Here is a 15,159-nt window from a genome sequence, read left to right as displayed (position 1 = left end):
AGTGACTTTTAAAGTAATATGAAGTGGTACAGAGATTCACAGTCAACATATTAATTTTTATATGGTAAGTTACTTCAATTAGTGATTTATGAAGCTAGTATATCATTTATACTGGTGCTCCCAATCTTTAGACTGTAGACACATTGGGTAGGAATAAAAGGAGCTAATACAAGAAATCCTTGAATTAATATGCATACATGTATTTTTGCAATGAATATTAAAATATAACTACTATCATTTGGTAGTCTGAAATTACTTTTGATGTCAAAATAGAATTCTCATTTTCCAGTTGGAAATTATGAACTCTTTACAGATCCTTAAAAAGTAAATAATTTTAAGGAACATGTACTCCTTTGGTAATATTATTCTAACCCTACCTCATGCTTGATCTTGATAACTTATTATTTGACTGTAATATATATTTTTAAAAACCACATTAAGATTCAGAGTAAAATATCAGTACTTGGAAAAGGTAACATGGATCTCTTATATTTTTAAAAAGTAAAGTATTTAATGTGTACATGAATCTGGGTATTATAATCTAAAATCAAAGAAAGAATTATTGTACAATTGAGATATTAAAACATACAGATTTTTAAGATTAGATGGTATCCAGACGAATAGTCCAATGAGTTAGTCTAATGTAACTGGAAGAATTATTAAACATTTATCTCATTTCCTTTAGAGCAAAACCTTGATCTAAAAATCACACCTTATATAAATATTAAATCAAAATGATCACAGCCTCAAATATAAAATGTAGAAGTATAAAATTCTTCTTAAACATGCCACTAAAAGCACAGTCCGTAAAAGACAAAAATCAATAAACTGGACTTCATCAAAATTAAAACTAAAATCGAAGCCAGTTTTATAAATAAGAAGGTAAAGAATGACCTTTTAACATCACACTATAGCAATAAATATTTGAGGTAAAATATGGCCATACAAAGATCTCACAAATTTGTGAGGCTATATGAAAATAGGTGTTTTGCTCTTTGACCCATCTGTAAGCATGCTAGGATTTATTTCACATATTTTCATTTAAATAAAGTTAATTATTAACACTTACCAGCAGCTTCAAGAACCAGTTGTAGTCTTGCTTTGGCCTGTTCAGCTGGTGGCTAAAAATCAACCATAAAAGACACTTACAAGGTAGTTTTAACAGAGCTTTAAATTAATGCATTATTACGTTGAGTATCAGAAAATTTAGAGAACTTTGTCATAATCAGTATTAATATCCACCCACATCTTAACAAAATTCCATCACAGCAGCTCTACCAATCTACTCTCTCACCCTAGTAATCAAATCACACTTTTCATTATTATGATTCAAGAATGAAGTTCTTCCTTTTTCTTTTTTTTTTTTTTTTTACTGGAATAGCTTTTATTTGTTATCCAACATGTACCAGTCAGCAACAGCCTAAATACATATAATTTAATAAGGAGGCAAAACCCACACATTTAACAACATACTCTCAAGCTGTGTTGTTTCTTTGCATATGGAAACATGCAAAATGACCTATTAGAAGTTAAATAGCAACTTAAAGTCCAATATCTCAGGCAAATTATATCCTAAAACCAAATATTTTCTGCTTTCCTTACGGTATTTGAAAGGAGCAATTGTGATAAAGATAGGACACAACGTGAGTTACTGCTTTCAATTCCTACTAACTGTCCTAAAATTAGTCTCTCAATGAACTTTGATTCAATACAGTTGATAATGTTGAAACTACTTTCCTACCAGTGACCTTATTCTGAGATTTTTGGATATGTTGATGGTATCCAAACAATAAGATGGATTGTATCAAGGTTATGATCTTTATGAAAGACTTGTTAAAAACTGTTTTTAATACTTAAGACTTTACATTTCTTAAGATGTCAGTAAGTGACTAAATAATCTCATGTTTATATACGATACCATCATTTGAGAATTAACATTTTACAAGATATATTTGAATGTTTTGCTATTTGTGAAAAAACAGCCTGAATGAAAAGAATTACATAATTGGATATGGAAAGAAGATGTTGTGCTCAGAAAAGTTTAAGAATTTGAATGGTACTTCTGAATAAACTGTAAGAAACAGGATAGGAGAGTGGTAGATGAGACAGGAAAGAAGACAGGGCTAGCCTTTTATATCATAGAAGAGGGATTAACAAACTATGACCTAAACCTGGTTTTGTAAATAAGTTTTATGGGAACATAGCCATGCCCATTGGTTTATATATTGTCCATGGTTGCTTTTGTGCTCAACTCAACAACAGCAGAGTCAACTATTTGCGGCAGGACTCTTATGGCCAGCAAAGTCTAAAATATTTACTATGTAGATCTTTAAGGAAAAGACTGTTGACCCCTGCCATATAAGACGGAGAGACTTGGAAGAATGTGAAACAGTGGGGTGACCAGATGAGATCTGCACTCTGACACATCATTCTAGCAATATACTTGAGGATGAACTGCAAAGAATGTGACAGAAGGCAAGGAGCTCAGTTAGGGAGCAATTAAAGAACTCCAGATGAGAGACGATGAGGGCCTGGGGAGGAGCAGTAGCAGTAAGGTTGGAGAGGAAGAACTAGATTTGAGAAACATTTAATTGGTAACATGAAAGGACTGATTGGATATGAGAGAAGGAGGAGTTGACAAACAAAAAGAATATTTTATGTCATATGTTTGTAGAAAAAATGTACGTAAGTGTGCTTTATAAAGTTATCAATATTAAAAATGTGACATCAAATTAAAATATCATAGCAAAATATCAATAGAAGACTGTGACATCTACTGAATATGATCTAACAGTTATAAAGGAAACTGCCAAGCAATTAACACGAACATTTATAATGATGAAAGGCAAATGACATTTGACATCAGTATCAGGGAGCATAGTGAGTGTGCAAAACTGCGGAGCACATGGCCCAGCTAAAGAAAGCAGCTGGTACTCAGCACCAACTCAGTGTTGTCATGCAGAAATGCAAATCAAGGGTTATAAAACTTCTTGATTTTTTTCCTGAGACTTTAAGTCACCATAAAGACAAATACTGTGTGGAACAAACAGTACTTCTCAGAGCCAGATTCAATCCCAAAACAGACAGTCTGTGATCTCTGCCATCTACTTAACAAACACAGTAGAAACATGATATTGATACTTTGTGCAACATAGCATAACTAGAATGGCAAGAAGGAAATAATGTTCTGACTAGCAGATCTCAAGCAAGCACAGAATTATGAAGTATACATTTCAGAGTATCCTAGTAAGCAGTGACGTTTGATAGAAAAATGTGAGAAACTTTATTGGGTAAGATATTTCATGGGAAAGTTATAGGTATTTCATAAGAAACGATTATTTTTACCAAATAAGAAATATTTAAAACAAATATACAAAGTGATGAGTACCCATATTCAGTAAAATATTAACAATATTGTTAAAGTCTCTTAACCCACAAAACCTCCTCCATGGCAGCTCCCTCTCTCCCCCAGTTAAAATCTATGTCTTAAAAATATGTTGATTACCGTCCCTAAGAGTCTTAATGGTTGATGATTATGATAAAAACACGTGTTAAGACATATTTATATTTTATTAATTCCTCTAACAATCTATAATACAGGATTCATATTTCAAAGATAAAGAAAACCATGGAATAAGAGTAGTTTCCTAACTTGCCTTTACTAGTAAATGATAGGCTGAAATTAAGACCTTCTGACTCCAAATTTCAGGATTCTTCTAACTACATCACTAGGATATTCATGAATTCAAAGCAATTAATTTCACAGATATAAAAGCACACAGATAGATTTTTGATTCTGTTCAAAAAAAAATCTATCCAAGATAGTACATTTGCCTATACAAATATAACTTCCTAAATTATTTGCGAAATATAAAGATCAATTCCAACTATGGGGACAAACACATTGTTAGATTTGCCAGACTTTTAAAAGTAATTTGTCTTTTATAAGTATTTTTGCTTTTAAAAATATTTGATTCATTTCACAAGCATTTTTCTTGGATAGGGTATTCAGATACACATGTTCTCTCACTTTTTTCCCACCTGCAAATATCTTTCTTTCGCCACAACTGGTGAATAATTTGAATGGATATGGGATTCTCGGTTGCAGTCTTTTTCTCTCAGTCACTTGCCCTTCAAATTCTTTCCAAGTGCTCCTCCACAATATTTCAGCCTTGAGTTTGTCCCAGAGAGGGAAAGCATCACAACAGGTCACTTGGCTGAAACCCTCCAGGTCCCACCTACCTATCTGCATCAGTAGCTGCTTGACCCAGAAAAAGTAGATAAGCTGGAGCTGGAAATGGAGAGGAGGCAGCCTGATTTATGTTGCCATCATTGTGATTGCCAGTTATAGTTACTTTTTAAGAAAAGATTAAGAAGAAAGAAGAAACAGAATACACAGTTAAAAGAACATTTTTCTACTAATCCATTTTTAGTTAGGTATCATCATACTAAGCTGACTTAGATTGAAAAAACCTTTGGGGCTTGACTGCCAACAGATTGAAAAAACCTTTGGGGCTTGAGTGCCAAAATTTCTAATGCTTTAACTATTTTAGAGTGTATTAGACTCCAGGGATTGGTATGAATTCCATCTAAAACTGGTAAATGGTACTAATGTTATTCAGAGCCAGAAAAAAAAATACTTTATGAAATAAATAAGAAGCTAGCATCAAATACAAATGCATGGAATACAGCAATTTCTCAAAATAAGAACTGATAAATGAGGACATATTTAAGAACACAATGTCACAATTATATTGTATGAAGCAAACTTATCCAGAAAAAATTGTATTCTATTAAAAAATAATATTCCTACGGGAAAAAAATCTGTAAAAAATACAAATACATGGAGGCTAAATAATACACTACTAAATAACCAAGAGATCACTGAAGAAAACAAAGAGGAAATCAAAAAATACCTAGAAAAAAGTGACAATGAAAACATGATGACACAAAACCTACGGGATGCAGCGAAAGCAGTTCTAAGAGGGAAGTTTATAGCAATACAATCCTACCTCAAGAAACAAAAAAAATCTCAAATAAACAACCTAACCTTACACCTAAAGTGATTAGAGAAAGAAGAACAAAAAAACCCCAAAGTTAGCAGAAGGAAAGAAATCATAAAGATCAGATCAGAAATAAATGAAAAACAAATAAAGGAAACGAGCAAATATCAATAAAACTACAAGCTGGTTCTTTGAGAAGATAAACAAAATTGATAAACCATTAGCCAGACTCATCAAGAAAAAAAGGGAGAAGATTCAAATCAACAGAATTAGAAATGAAAAAGGAGAAGTAACAACTGACACTGCAGAAATACAAAGGATCATGAGAGATTACTACAAGCAACCATATGCCAATAAAATGAACAACATGGAAGAAATGGACAAATTCTTAGAAAAGCACAACCTTCTAAGACTGAACCAGGAAGAAACAGAAAATATAAACAGACCAATCACAAGCACTGAAATTGAGACTGTGATTAAAAATCTTCCAACAGGGCTTCCCTGGTGGCGCAGTGGTTGAGAGTCTGCCTGCCGATGCAGGGGACACAGGTTCGTGCCCCGGTCTGGGAAGATCCCACATGCCATGGAGCAGCTGGGCACGTGAGCCATGGCCGCTGAGCCTGCGCGTCCGGAGCCTGTGCTCCGCAACGGGAGAGGCCACAACAGTGAGAGGCCTGCGTACCGCAAAAAAAAAAAAAAAAAAAAAAAATCCAAGAAACAAAAGCCCAGGACCAGATGTCTGCACAGGTGAATTCTATCAAACATTTAGAGAAGAGCTAACACCTATCCTTCTCAAAGTCTTCCAAAATATAGCAGAAGGAGGAACACTCCCAAACTCATTCTATGAGGCCACCATCACCCTGATATCAAAACCAGACAAAGATGTTACAAAAAAAGGCCAATATCGCTGATGAACATAGATGCAAAAATCATCAACAAAATACTAGCAAACAGAATCCAACAGCACATTCAAAGTATCTACACCATGATCAAGTGGGGTTTATCCCAGGAATGCAATGATTCTTCAATATACGCAAATCAATCAATGTGATACACCATACTAACAAAGTGAAGGATAAAAACCATGTGATCAACTCAACAGATGCAGAAAAAGCTTTCAACGAAATTCAACATCCATTTATGCTAAAAAATCCTCCAGAAAGTAGGCATAGAGGGAACTTACCTCAACGTAATATAGGGCATATATGACAAACCCACAGACAACACCGTTCTCAATGGCGAACAACTGAAACCATTCCCATTAAGATCAGGAACAAGACAAGGTTGCCCACTCTCACCACTATTATTTTTTTTTTAATTTTTTATATTTTGTGGTACGCGGGTCTCTCACTGTTGTGGCCTCTCCCGTTGCAGAGCACAGGCTCTGGACACACAGGCTCAGCAGCAAAGGCTCGCGGGCCCAGCCGCTCTGCGGCACGTGGGATCTTCCCGGACTGGGGCACGAACCCGCGTCCCCTGCATCGGCAGGCGGACTCTCAACCACTGCGCCACCAGGGAAGCCCCTCACCACTATTATTCAACATAGTTTTGGAAGTTTCAGTCACAGCAGTGAGACGAAAAAGAAATAAAAGGAATCCAAATCGGAAAAGAAGAAGTAAAGCTGTCACTGTTTGCAGATGACATGATACTATATATAGAAAATCCTAAAGATGCTACCAGAAAACTACCAGATCTAATCAATGAATTTGGTAAAGTAGCAGGATACAAAATTAATGCACAGAAATCTCTTGAATTCCTATACACCAATGATGAAAAATCTGAAAGAGGAATTAAGGAAACACTCCCATTTACCATTGCAACAAAAAGAATAAAATATCTAGGAATAAACCTACCAAAGGAGAAAAAAAAAAACCTGTATGCAGAAAACTACAAGACACTGATGACAGAAATTAAAGATGATACAAACAGATGGAGAGATATACCATGTTCTTGGATTGGAAGAATCAATATTGTGAAAATGACTCTACTACCCAAAGCAATCTATAGATTCAATGCAATCTCTATCAAACTACCAATGGCATTTTCCACAGAAGTAGAACAAAAAATTTTACAATTTGTATGGAAACACAAAAGACCCCGAATAGCCAAAGCAATCTGGAGAAAGAAAAACGGAGCTGGAGGAATCAGGCTCCCTGATTTCAGACTATACTACAAAGCTACAGTAATCAAGACAGTATGGTACTGGCACAAAAACAGAAAGATAGATCAATGGAACACGATAGAAAGCCCAGAGACAAACCCACGCACATATGGTCACCTTATCCTTGATAAAGGAGGCAAGAATATACAATGGAGAAAAGACAGTGTCTTCAATAAATTGTGCTGGGAAAACTGGACAGCTACATGTAAAAGAATGAAATTAGAACACTCCCTACACCATACACAAAATAAACTCAAAATGGATTAAAGACCTAAATGTAAGGCCAGACATTATAAAACTCTTAGAGGAAAACATAGGCAGAACACTCTATGACATAAATCACAGCAAGATCCTTTCTGACCCACCTCCTATAGAAATGGAAATAAAAACAAAAATAAGCAAATGGGACCTAATGAAACTTAAAAGCTTTTGCACAGCAAAGGAAACCATAAACAAGATGAAAAGACAACCCTCAGAATGGGAGAAAATATTTGCAAATGAAGCAACTGACAAAGGATTAATCTCCAAAATTTACAAGCAGCTCATGCAGCTCAATAACAAAAAAACAAACAACCCAATCCAAAAATGGGCAGAAGACCTTAATGGACACTTCTCCAAAGAAGATATACATATTGCCAACAAACACATGAAAGAATGCTCAACACCATTAATCATTAGAGAAATGCAAATCAAAAGTAAAATGAGATTATCATCTCACACCAGTCAGAATGGCCATCATCAAAAAATCTACAAACAATAAATGCTGGAGAGGGTGTGGAGAAAAGGGAACACTCTTGCACTGCTGGTGGGAATGTACATTGATACAGCCACTATGGAGAATAGTACTGAGGTTCCTTAAAAAACTAAAAATAGAACTACCATATGACCCAGCAATCCCACTACTGGGCATATACCCTGAGAAAACCATAATTCAAAAAGAGACATGTACCACAATGTTCACTGCAGCTCTATTTACAATAGCCAAGACATGGAAGCAACCTATGTGTCCATCGACAGATGAATGGATAAAGAAGATGTGGCACATATATACAATGGAATATTACTCAGTCATAAAAAGAAACGAAATTGAGTTTTTGTAGTGAGGACCTAGAGTCTGTCATACAGAGTGAAGTAAGTCAGAAAGAGAAAAACAAATACCATATGCTAACACATATATATGGAATCTAAAAAAAAAAAATGGTTCTGAAGAATCTAGGGGCAGGACAGGAATAAAGATGCAGATATGGAGAATGGATTTGAGGACATGGGGAGGGGGAACGGTAAGCTGGGACAAAGTGAAAAGTGTCATGGACTAATACATACTACCAAATGTAAAATAGCTAGTGGGAAGCCGCCACATAGCACAGGGAGATCAGCTCGGTGCTTTGTGACCGCTTAGGGGTAGGATAGGGAGTGTGGGAGGGAGATGCAAGAGGGAGGAGATATGGGGATATATGTATATGTATAGCAGATTCACTTTGTTATAAAGCAGAAAGTAACACACCATTGTAAAGCAATTATACTCCAATAAAGATGTTAAAAAATAATAATATTCCTTAAATCAAAATTAGTAATGCATAATTAGAAAAATATTACCAAAACTGAATTACACAGAATATAAATGTTGTTCCCTTAAAAAATAAATATTAGCAATGACATTGATAGAACAACAGTAAGTACAGTATGAATTTTTACTATAAGATTTTATATCACATAGGGCTTAAACTTTCTAAATTAATAGGGGTCCTTTTTTGGGGAGGAGGGGTTTGGTAGTCTTTCTATTGCCATGGATTCTACAGAACTGCCCTCCTCCCTCCCCTCCCCTTGGTAGCCAAGTATACCTACATAACTCCATTGGTAAGCCCTAGTTTTAGAGAAGAAAGTGGTTTCTTAGGAAGAAACAAAAGCTCCTAAGATGAAACCAAAAGAAAGGTCAGTCTCTTGATGACTTGTGGAGGTGACCAACCTCAGTGTCTAGACTTTTTCCTTCAACTTTGGTTTTGCTCTTATTTAGTCCAATACCCTGAGTTCCTTACAAATAGACTGACTGCATGTCTAGATTCTCAAAATACTGCCAAAGCTAACATTCCAAACCAGCACAATCCTCTGAGCAATGACCATACAAAAAAAAAAGAGAAGCAAAAAGAAGTCTATCCTTACAAAAGCCAGTTTACACACTGAACTATTTAAACTATTTGCTCACTCTTCTCACTTCCATTCATATTTAGCTTCCTAACCACTGGCCACCCCTATGGAAATTCTGTAAGTTGATGAAGCTACAGCCATTCCAGCTGCCAACCACACTTTTGGCTTTGTTGATGACAGGGAAATATAAAGTCTGAAAGAAAGATTGGCTGAGCAAGGAGAGAACTCAAGCTTAGCAACAACATTTCACAAAATAAAATTAGGACTGCATTATATGGTTTTCAGCGATTACTCTCAATTTTATATTATCATATGCTCTTTTTATACAAAAAAATATATACAGAGAGGATTCTGGAACATGGCAGAGTAATAAGCACCAGGAATCCATCTCCCCATCTAGACAATAATTACACTGGCAGAATCTGTCTGACATAACTCTTTTAGAACGCTGGATTATTTTGAAGGCTTGCAAACTACCAGGGGAAGATGTGGAGGGTAAATTGCGGTTAATTTTGGTCAGTTTCAGCTATTAGCACAGTAGCAACTACCCATCCCCCACCCCCAGTCACGTGACAAGCAACAGTGCACCTGTTCCTAGAGCAGCTTGCACACAGCTCAAGTGTTGGCAAGAATGTGGAGAAATTGGAACCATTATGTACTATTGATGGGAATTAAAATGATACAGGGTTGTGGAAAACAATAAGGCAGTTCCTCAAAAAATTAAAAAATAGAATTACCATATGATCTAACAATTCCACATCTGGGTACATACCCCAAAGAATTGGAAGCAGGGTCTTGAAGAGATATTTGTACACCCATGTTCATAGAAGCATTATTCGTAAGAGCTGAAATGGAAACACCCAAGTGTCCACTGATGAATCAATGGATACGCAAAATGTGGTATAAACATACACTGAAATATTATTCAGCCTTAAAAAGGAAGGAAATTCTATAATATGCTACAACATGGATGTGATCAGAAAAGATGTTTGATATGATTTCAATCTTCTTAAGTTTATTGAGACTTGTTTTGTGTCCCACCGTATGGTCAGTCCTTGTGAAAGTTCCATGTGTACCTAAGAAGAACGTGTATTCTGCTGCTGTTGTATAAAATAAAACAATTACTCAGGATATCCTGAGTCTCAAGCTCTGCCACAGAGGCTGAGGGTGGGAGAGAAGTCAGGGTTGCATGGGCACCTCTGCTGTGTCTGGTGTTGTCAGGTTTGCAGTTCTGGGGAGGGGGATGGTGTCCCAGGCCCTGCTGCCACTGCAGCCCAGTTACCTGTGGCCACAGATGCCACTGTGGCCAGGAGGCCAAAGTCATGTGTGCTGCCTCCCTTGCTGCTGCTAAATGCTATGGGCCTGTGGGCACAGCTGCTGAGGCTGGAGGGCCTTAATCGCAGGCACCTCCTCTACTCTTTCCTCAGTTCTATCTCCCCTATGTGTTCTAGACCACCCATATGTAGATGTACAGAAATGCAGAATTCTCTGGCATTCTGGTATGTTGGGCAGAGTCAGCTTTGCTCAGTTGTGGATGTTTTACTGGTTGAATATTGAAGGGAAGAGACAAAGGTAATGTTTCACTCTATGCCATGATGCTGACATGACTCCAATACAGTCTCAAATTTCAAAGATCTGAAAGCATAATGAGGAAGATAATAAAAATAATAATTTAAAGAAACTACTATTTACTAAATGTTTACATTATGCCAATCATGTGTGTTACTTCTATATTTTCTTAAAATTTTCAGAGAGCTTATCAAGGTATAATGAAACCACAATAAATTACACCATTTAAAGTGTACAGTTTTATAGGTTTTGACATACTTATACAGCCATGAGCATCATTACTGTTAAGATAATGAGCATGTCCATTACTCCAAAATTTTCCACGTCCTTCTTTAATTCTTCCATGCCCCTCTGTGCCTCCATTCCACTTCCCAGTTCGCAGGCAACCACTGATCTGCTTTCTATCACTATACATTACTTTGCACTTTCTACTATGTTATATAGATGGAATCATATGATATGTACTCTTTTATGTCTAGCTTTTAAACTCAGCATAATTATTTTGAAATTCATCCATGCTGTTGTATATATCGATATGCATTCCTTTTTACTGCTGGGTAGTATTCCATTGTAAGTAAATACTACAACTTCTTTATGCATTTACCTGTTGACAAACATTCAAACTATTTCTAGTTTCTTGGCTATTATAAAACATACTATAAACATTAAGGTAAAAGTCATTATATAAATATATGCTTTCAGATCTCTTGGGTATATATCTAGGATTGGAATGGTTGAATTGTATGGTAAACATATGTTTAACTTTTTAAGAAAATACCAAACTGTTTCCAAAGTGGTTTCATATTCTCACCAGCACTGTATAGGAGTGTCAGTTGCTCCACATCCTAGTCATGACTTAGTATACCTTATTGTGGTTTTAATCTATATTTCCCTAATGATTATTGGTGTTGAGCATCTTTTCATGTGCCTATTTATTATCTATCTATATATATATATATTTGATGGTAAAATAGATGGTCAAATCTTTTGCCAATTTTTTTATTAAACTGCCTTCTTATTATTGAGTTTTCAGAGTTCTTAATTATAATGAAAGTAATTTTTCATATATGAGGTCTGCAAATTATACACACACACACACACACACACACACACACGGAATTATATATTTATACTTATAAAGCCTCCCCGCCCCACTGAGTGACTTGTTTTTTCATTGTCTTAAGAGTTTCTTTTGAAGAGCAGAATTTCCTAATATTGATGAAGTCCAATTTATCAATTTCGTCTTTTATGAATCATGCTTTTGTGGCGTTATATCTGAGAAATCTTTACCTAACCCCACTTCACAAAGATTTGTCCTATGTTTATACCTAGAAGTTTTACGGTTTGTTTACATTTAGTTCTATGAAATACATTTTGTTAAGTCTGTATATGGTGCAACATATACATTGAAAAACCTTTTGTTTTTCTGTGGTTTTTATTTTTTGCTTTAAATGAGTCTATTTCTAGACTCTCTATGCTGTTCCATTGATCAATTTGTCAATCTTGATACTAATACCACATTGTCTTTATTTCTTTGAGTACAATTTTACATTAACTTGAAATCAGGTGGAATAACTTCTCCAAATTTTTTCTTCTCAAGTAGTTTTGGCTCCTCTAGCTCTTATGCATCTCCAGTTTCAAAATAAGCTTATCAATTTCTACCAAAAAAAAAGTCCCTGCTAAGATTTTAGCATGGGATTGCATTGAATCTACATAGCCATTTGAGGAGAAGGGACATCTCAACAATGTTAAGTTTTAGCCCGGTATATATTTTTCTATCATTTTTACCTCTTGGCCTTTATATCTGAAACGTTTTTTTTTTTTTAAATAGGCAGCACATAGTTGGATTTTGCTTTTATGTAATCTGAAAAAATTCTGCCTTTTAATTAGAATGTTTAGACCAATTTACACTTAATGTAAGTAATTAATCTACCACATTGCTATTTGTTTTCTATTTGTCCCATGTGATTTTTGCTCCTTTTTTCTTCTTTTTCTGCATTTTCTTAGATTGACCATATTTATAACTCCATTTTATATTCTTTGTTGGCTTATTAGCTATAATTCTTTTGTGTTATTTTGGTTGTTGCTAAGTTTGCAGTATACTTCTTTAACTTTTCACTCTCTATCTTCATTATACCACTTCCTATATACTATAGAAACCTTATAATAGTATCCTCTCATTTCTCCCTTCCCAGCCTCTGTATTACTATTGTCATTGCTGTCACATATTGTTATAAACTCCACAATATACTGTGTCTACGTTTTAAACATCATCTTTTAAAGAGATATACTTACCCATGATGTTATCATTTCTAGTACTCTCTAATCTTTTATTATATCAACCCAGTTTTCCATCTGGTATCATTCTCTTTTTGGCTTAAAACAACAATCAGTTATTCTTTCTCATGGTTTCTTTGTGTCAGGAAGGTGGGAAGGAATCAGCTGGGCAGATGCACACAGCTGGGCAGGTGCACACAGCCGGGCGTTTGGCCAGCTGTCTCCTTGTCCTCAAGTGGTCTTGGTGGTCTCTTGGCATGGGCTCGTTTGGGCTTCCTTACAACATGGTGGCTTCTAGGCATTTGGGCTGTTCCATGACAGCTGATGGCTTCCAGAAGGAGTGTTCCAACAAGCTGTGGTGCTTTGTATGACTCCTTCTTAGCAGTCACAGTGTCACTTCTACTGCACTCCACTGGTTACCAAGAGTCCCAAGTCAAAGTCAAGGGAAGGAGAATTAGATTCCATGTCTTGATGGGGGAGGTGCAAGGTTCTAGAAGTGCATGTGGGGTGGGAGATATTGTTTTGGTTCTCTGTCACATGTGATGCTCCATATGTTTCCTTACTGCCCCCCTCCCAGTCCTAGCTGAGTCAGGAGACCCCAAGGGCTCCTTGTCATTCCCTGACCATCTGGTATTCTAGCCAAAAGGAAATGCTAGCCCAAGTCTTGCAGAGGCCTTCCCTGCCTCCCTGAGAACACAAAGACCTGTGTCCCATTACTCAACCCACCACCCTTTCCAGGGGTCATTTCACCCTGCTGGACCCAGAGCCTTTCCTCCAGGTCCAGAGTAGCTCCCAGTCCCTGAGGACTCACTCTTTTTTTTAATTATTGGAGTATAATTGCTTTATAATGTTTTGTTAGTTTCTGCTGTACAGTGAAGTGAATCAGCTACATGTATACCTATATCCCCTCCCATTTGGACCTCCCTCCCACCCCTAGCCACCATCCCACCCATCCAGGTCATCACAGAGCATGGAGCTGAGCTTCCTGTGCTTTACAGCATGTTCCCACTAGCTATCTATTTTACACATGGTAGTGTATGTATGTCAATCTTAATCTCCCAGTTTGTCCCACCCTCCCCTCCCCACGTGTCCACATGTCCGTTCTCTACGTCTACGTCTCTATTCCTGCTCTGCAAATAGGTTCATCTGTACCATTTTTCTAGAGTCCACATACATGCGTTAATATACAATATTTGTTTTTCTCTTTCCAACTTACTTCACTCTGTATGACAGGCTCTAGGGCCATCCACGTCTCTACAAATGATCCAATTTCGTTTCTTTTTATGGCTGAGTAATATTCTATTGTATATATGTACCACATCTTCTTTATCCATTCATCTGTCGTTGGCCATTTAGGTTGCTTCCATGTCCTGGCTATTGTAAACAGTGCTGCAATGAACATTGGGGTACGTGTGCCCTTTTGAGTTATGGTTTTCTCAGGGGTACGTGTGCCCAATAGTGGGATTGCTGGGTCATATGGTAGCTCTACTTTTAGTTTTTAAAGGAATCTCCATACTGTTCTCCACAGTGGCTGTATAAATTTACATTCCCACCAACAGTGCAAGAGGGTTCCCTTTTCTCCACACCCTCTCCAGCATTTATTGTTTCTAGATTTTTTGATAATGGCCATTCTGACCAGTGTGAGGTGATAACTCATTGTAGTTTTGATTTGCATTTCTGTAAAAATTAGTGATGTTGAGCATCCTTTCATGTGCCCCTTGGCCATCTGTATGTCCTCCTTGGAGAGATGTCTATTTAGGTCTTCTGCCCATTTTTTGATTGGGTTGCTTGTTTTTTTGATATTGAGCTCCATGAGCTGTTTGTATATTTTGAAGATTAATCCTTTGTTGCTTCATTTGCAAATATTTTCTCCCATTCTGAGGGTTGTCTTTTTGTCTTGTTTATGGTTTCTTTTGCTGTGCAAAAGCTTTTAAGTGGTATCATTTTCTAGTGCTGAAATGGGTTCCTTTGATATTTCTTGTACTGCAGGATGTTTGGTGATAA

The 15,159-nt window shown here is 36.4% G+C and overlaps 1 protein-coding gene across 3 annotated transcripts in view; it reads right to left on the bottom strand.

Annotated features, from left to right (window-relative positions):
* Positions 1–15,159, bottom strand: part of RSRC1 (arginine and serine rich coiled-coil 1) — a 445,934-nt gene that overhangs the window by 170,771 nt on the left and 260,004 nt on the right. For all 3 annotated transcript variants that reach the window (XM_082655219.1, XM_082655217.1, XM_082655218.1), the window contains exon 6: positions 1,070–1,121. In XM_082655219.1, coding sequence (XP_082511345.1) covers positions 1,070–1,121 — 52 coding nt within the window. The remainder of the gene's footprint in view (positions 1–1,069; positions 1,122–15,159) is intronic.

This window comes from Grampus griseus (assembly GCF_964374135.1).
Source record: "Grampus griseus genome assembly, chromosome: 5".
NCBI lineage: Eukaryota > Metazoa > Chordata > Mammalia > Artiodactyla > Delphinidae > Grampus > Grampus griseus.
The sequence above is the reverse complement of the archived record's forward strand: the minus strand, read 5'-3'. Positions and strand labels throughout refer to the sequence as shown.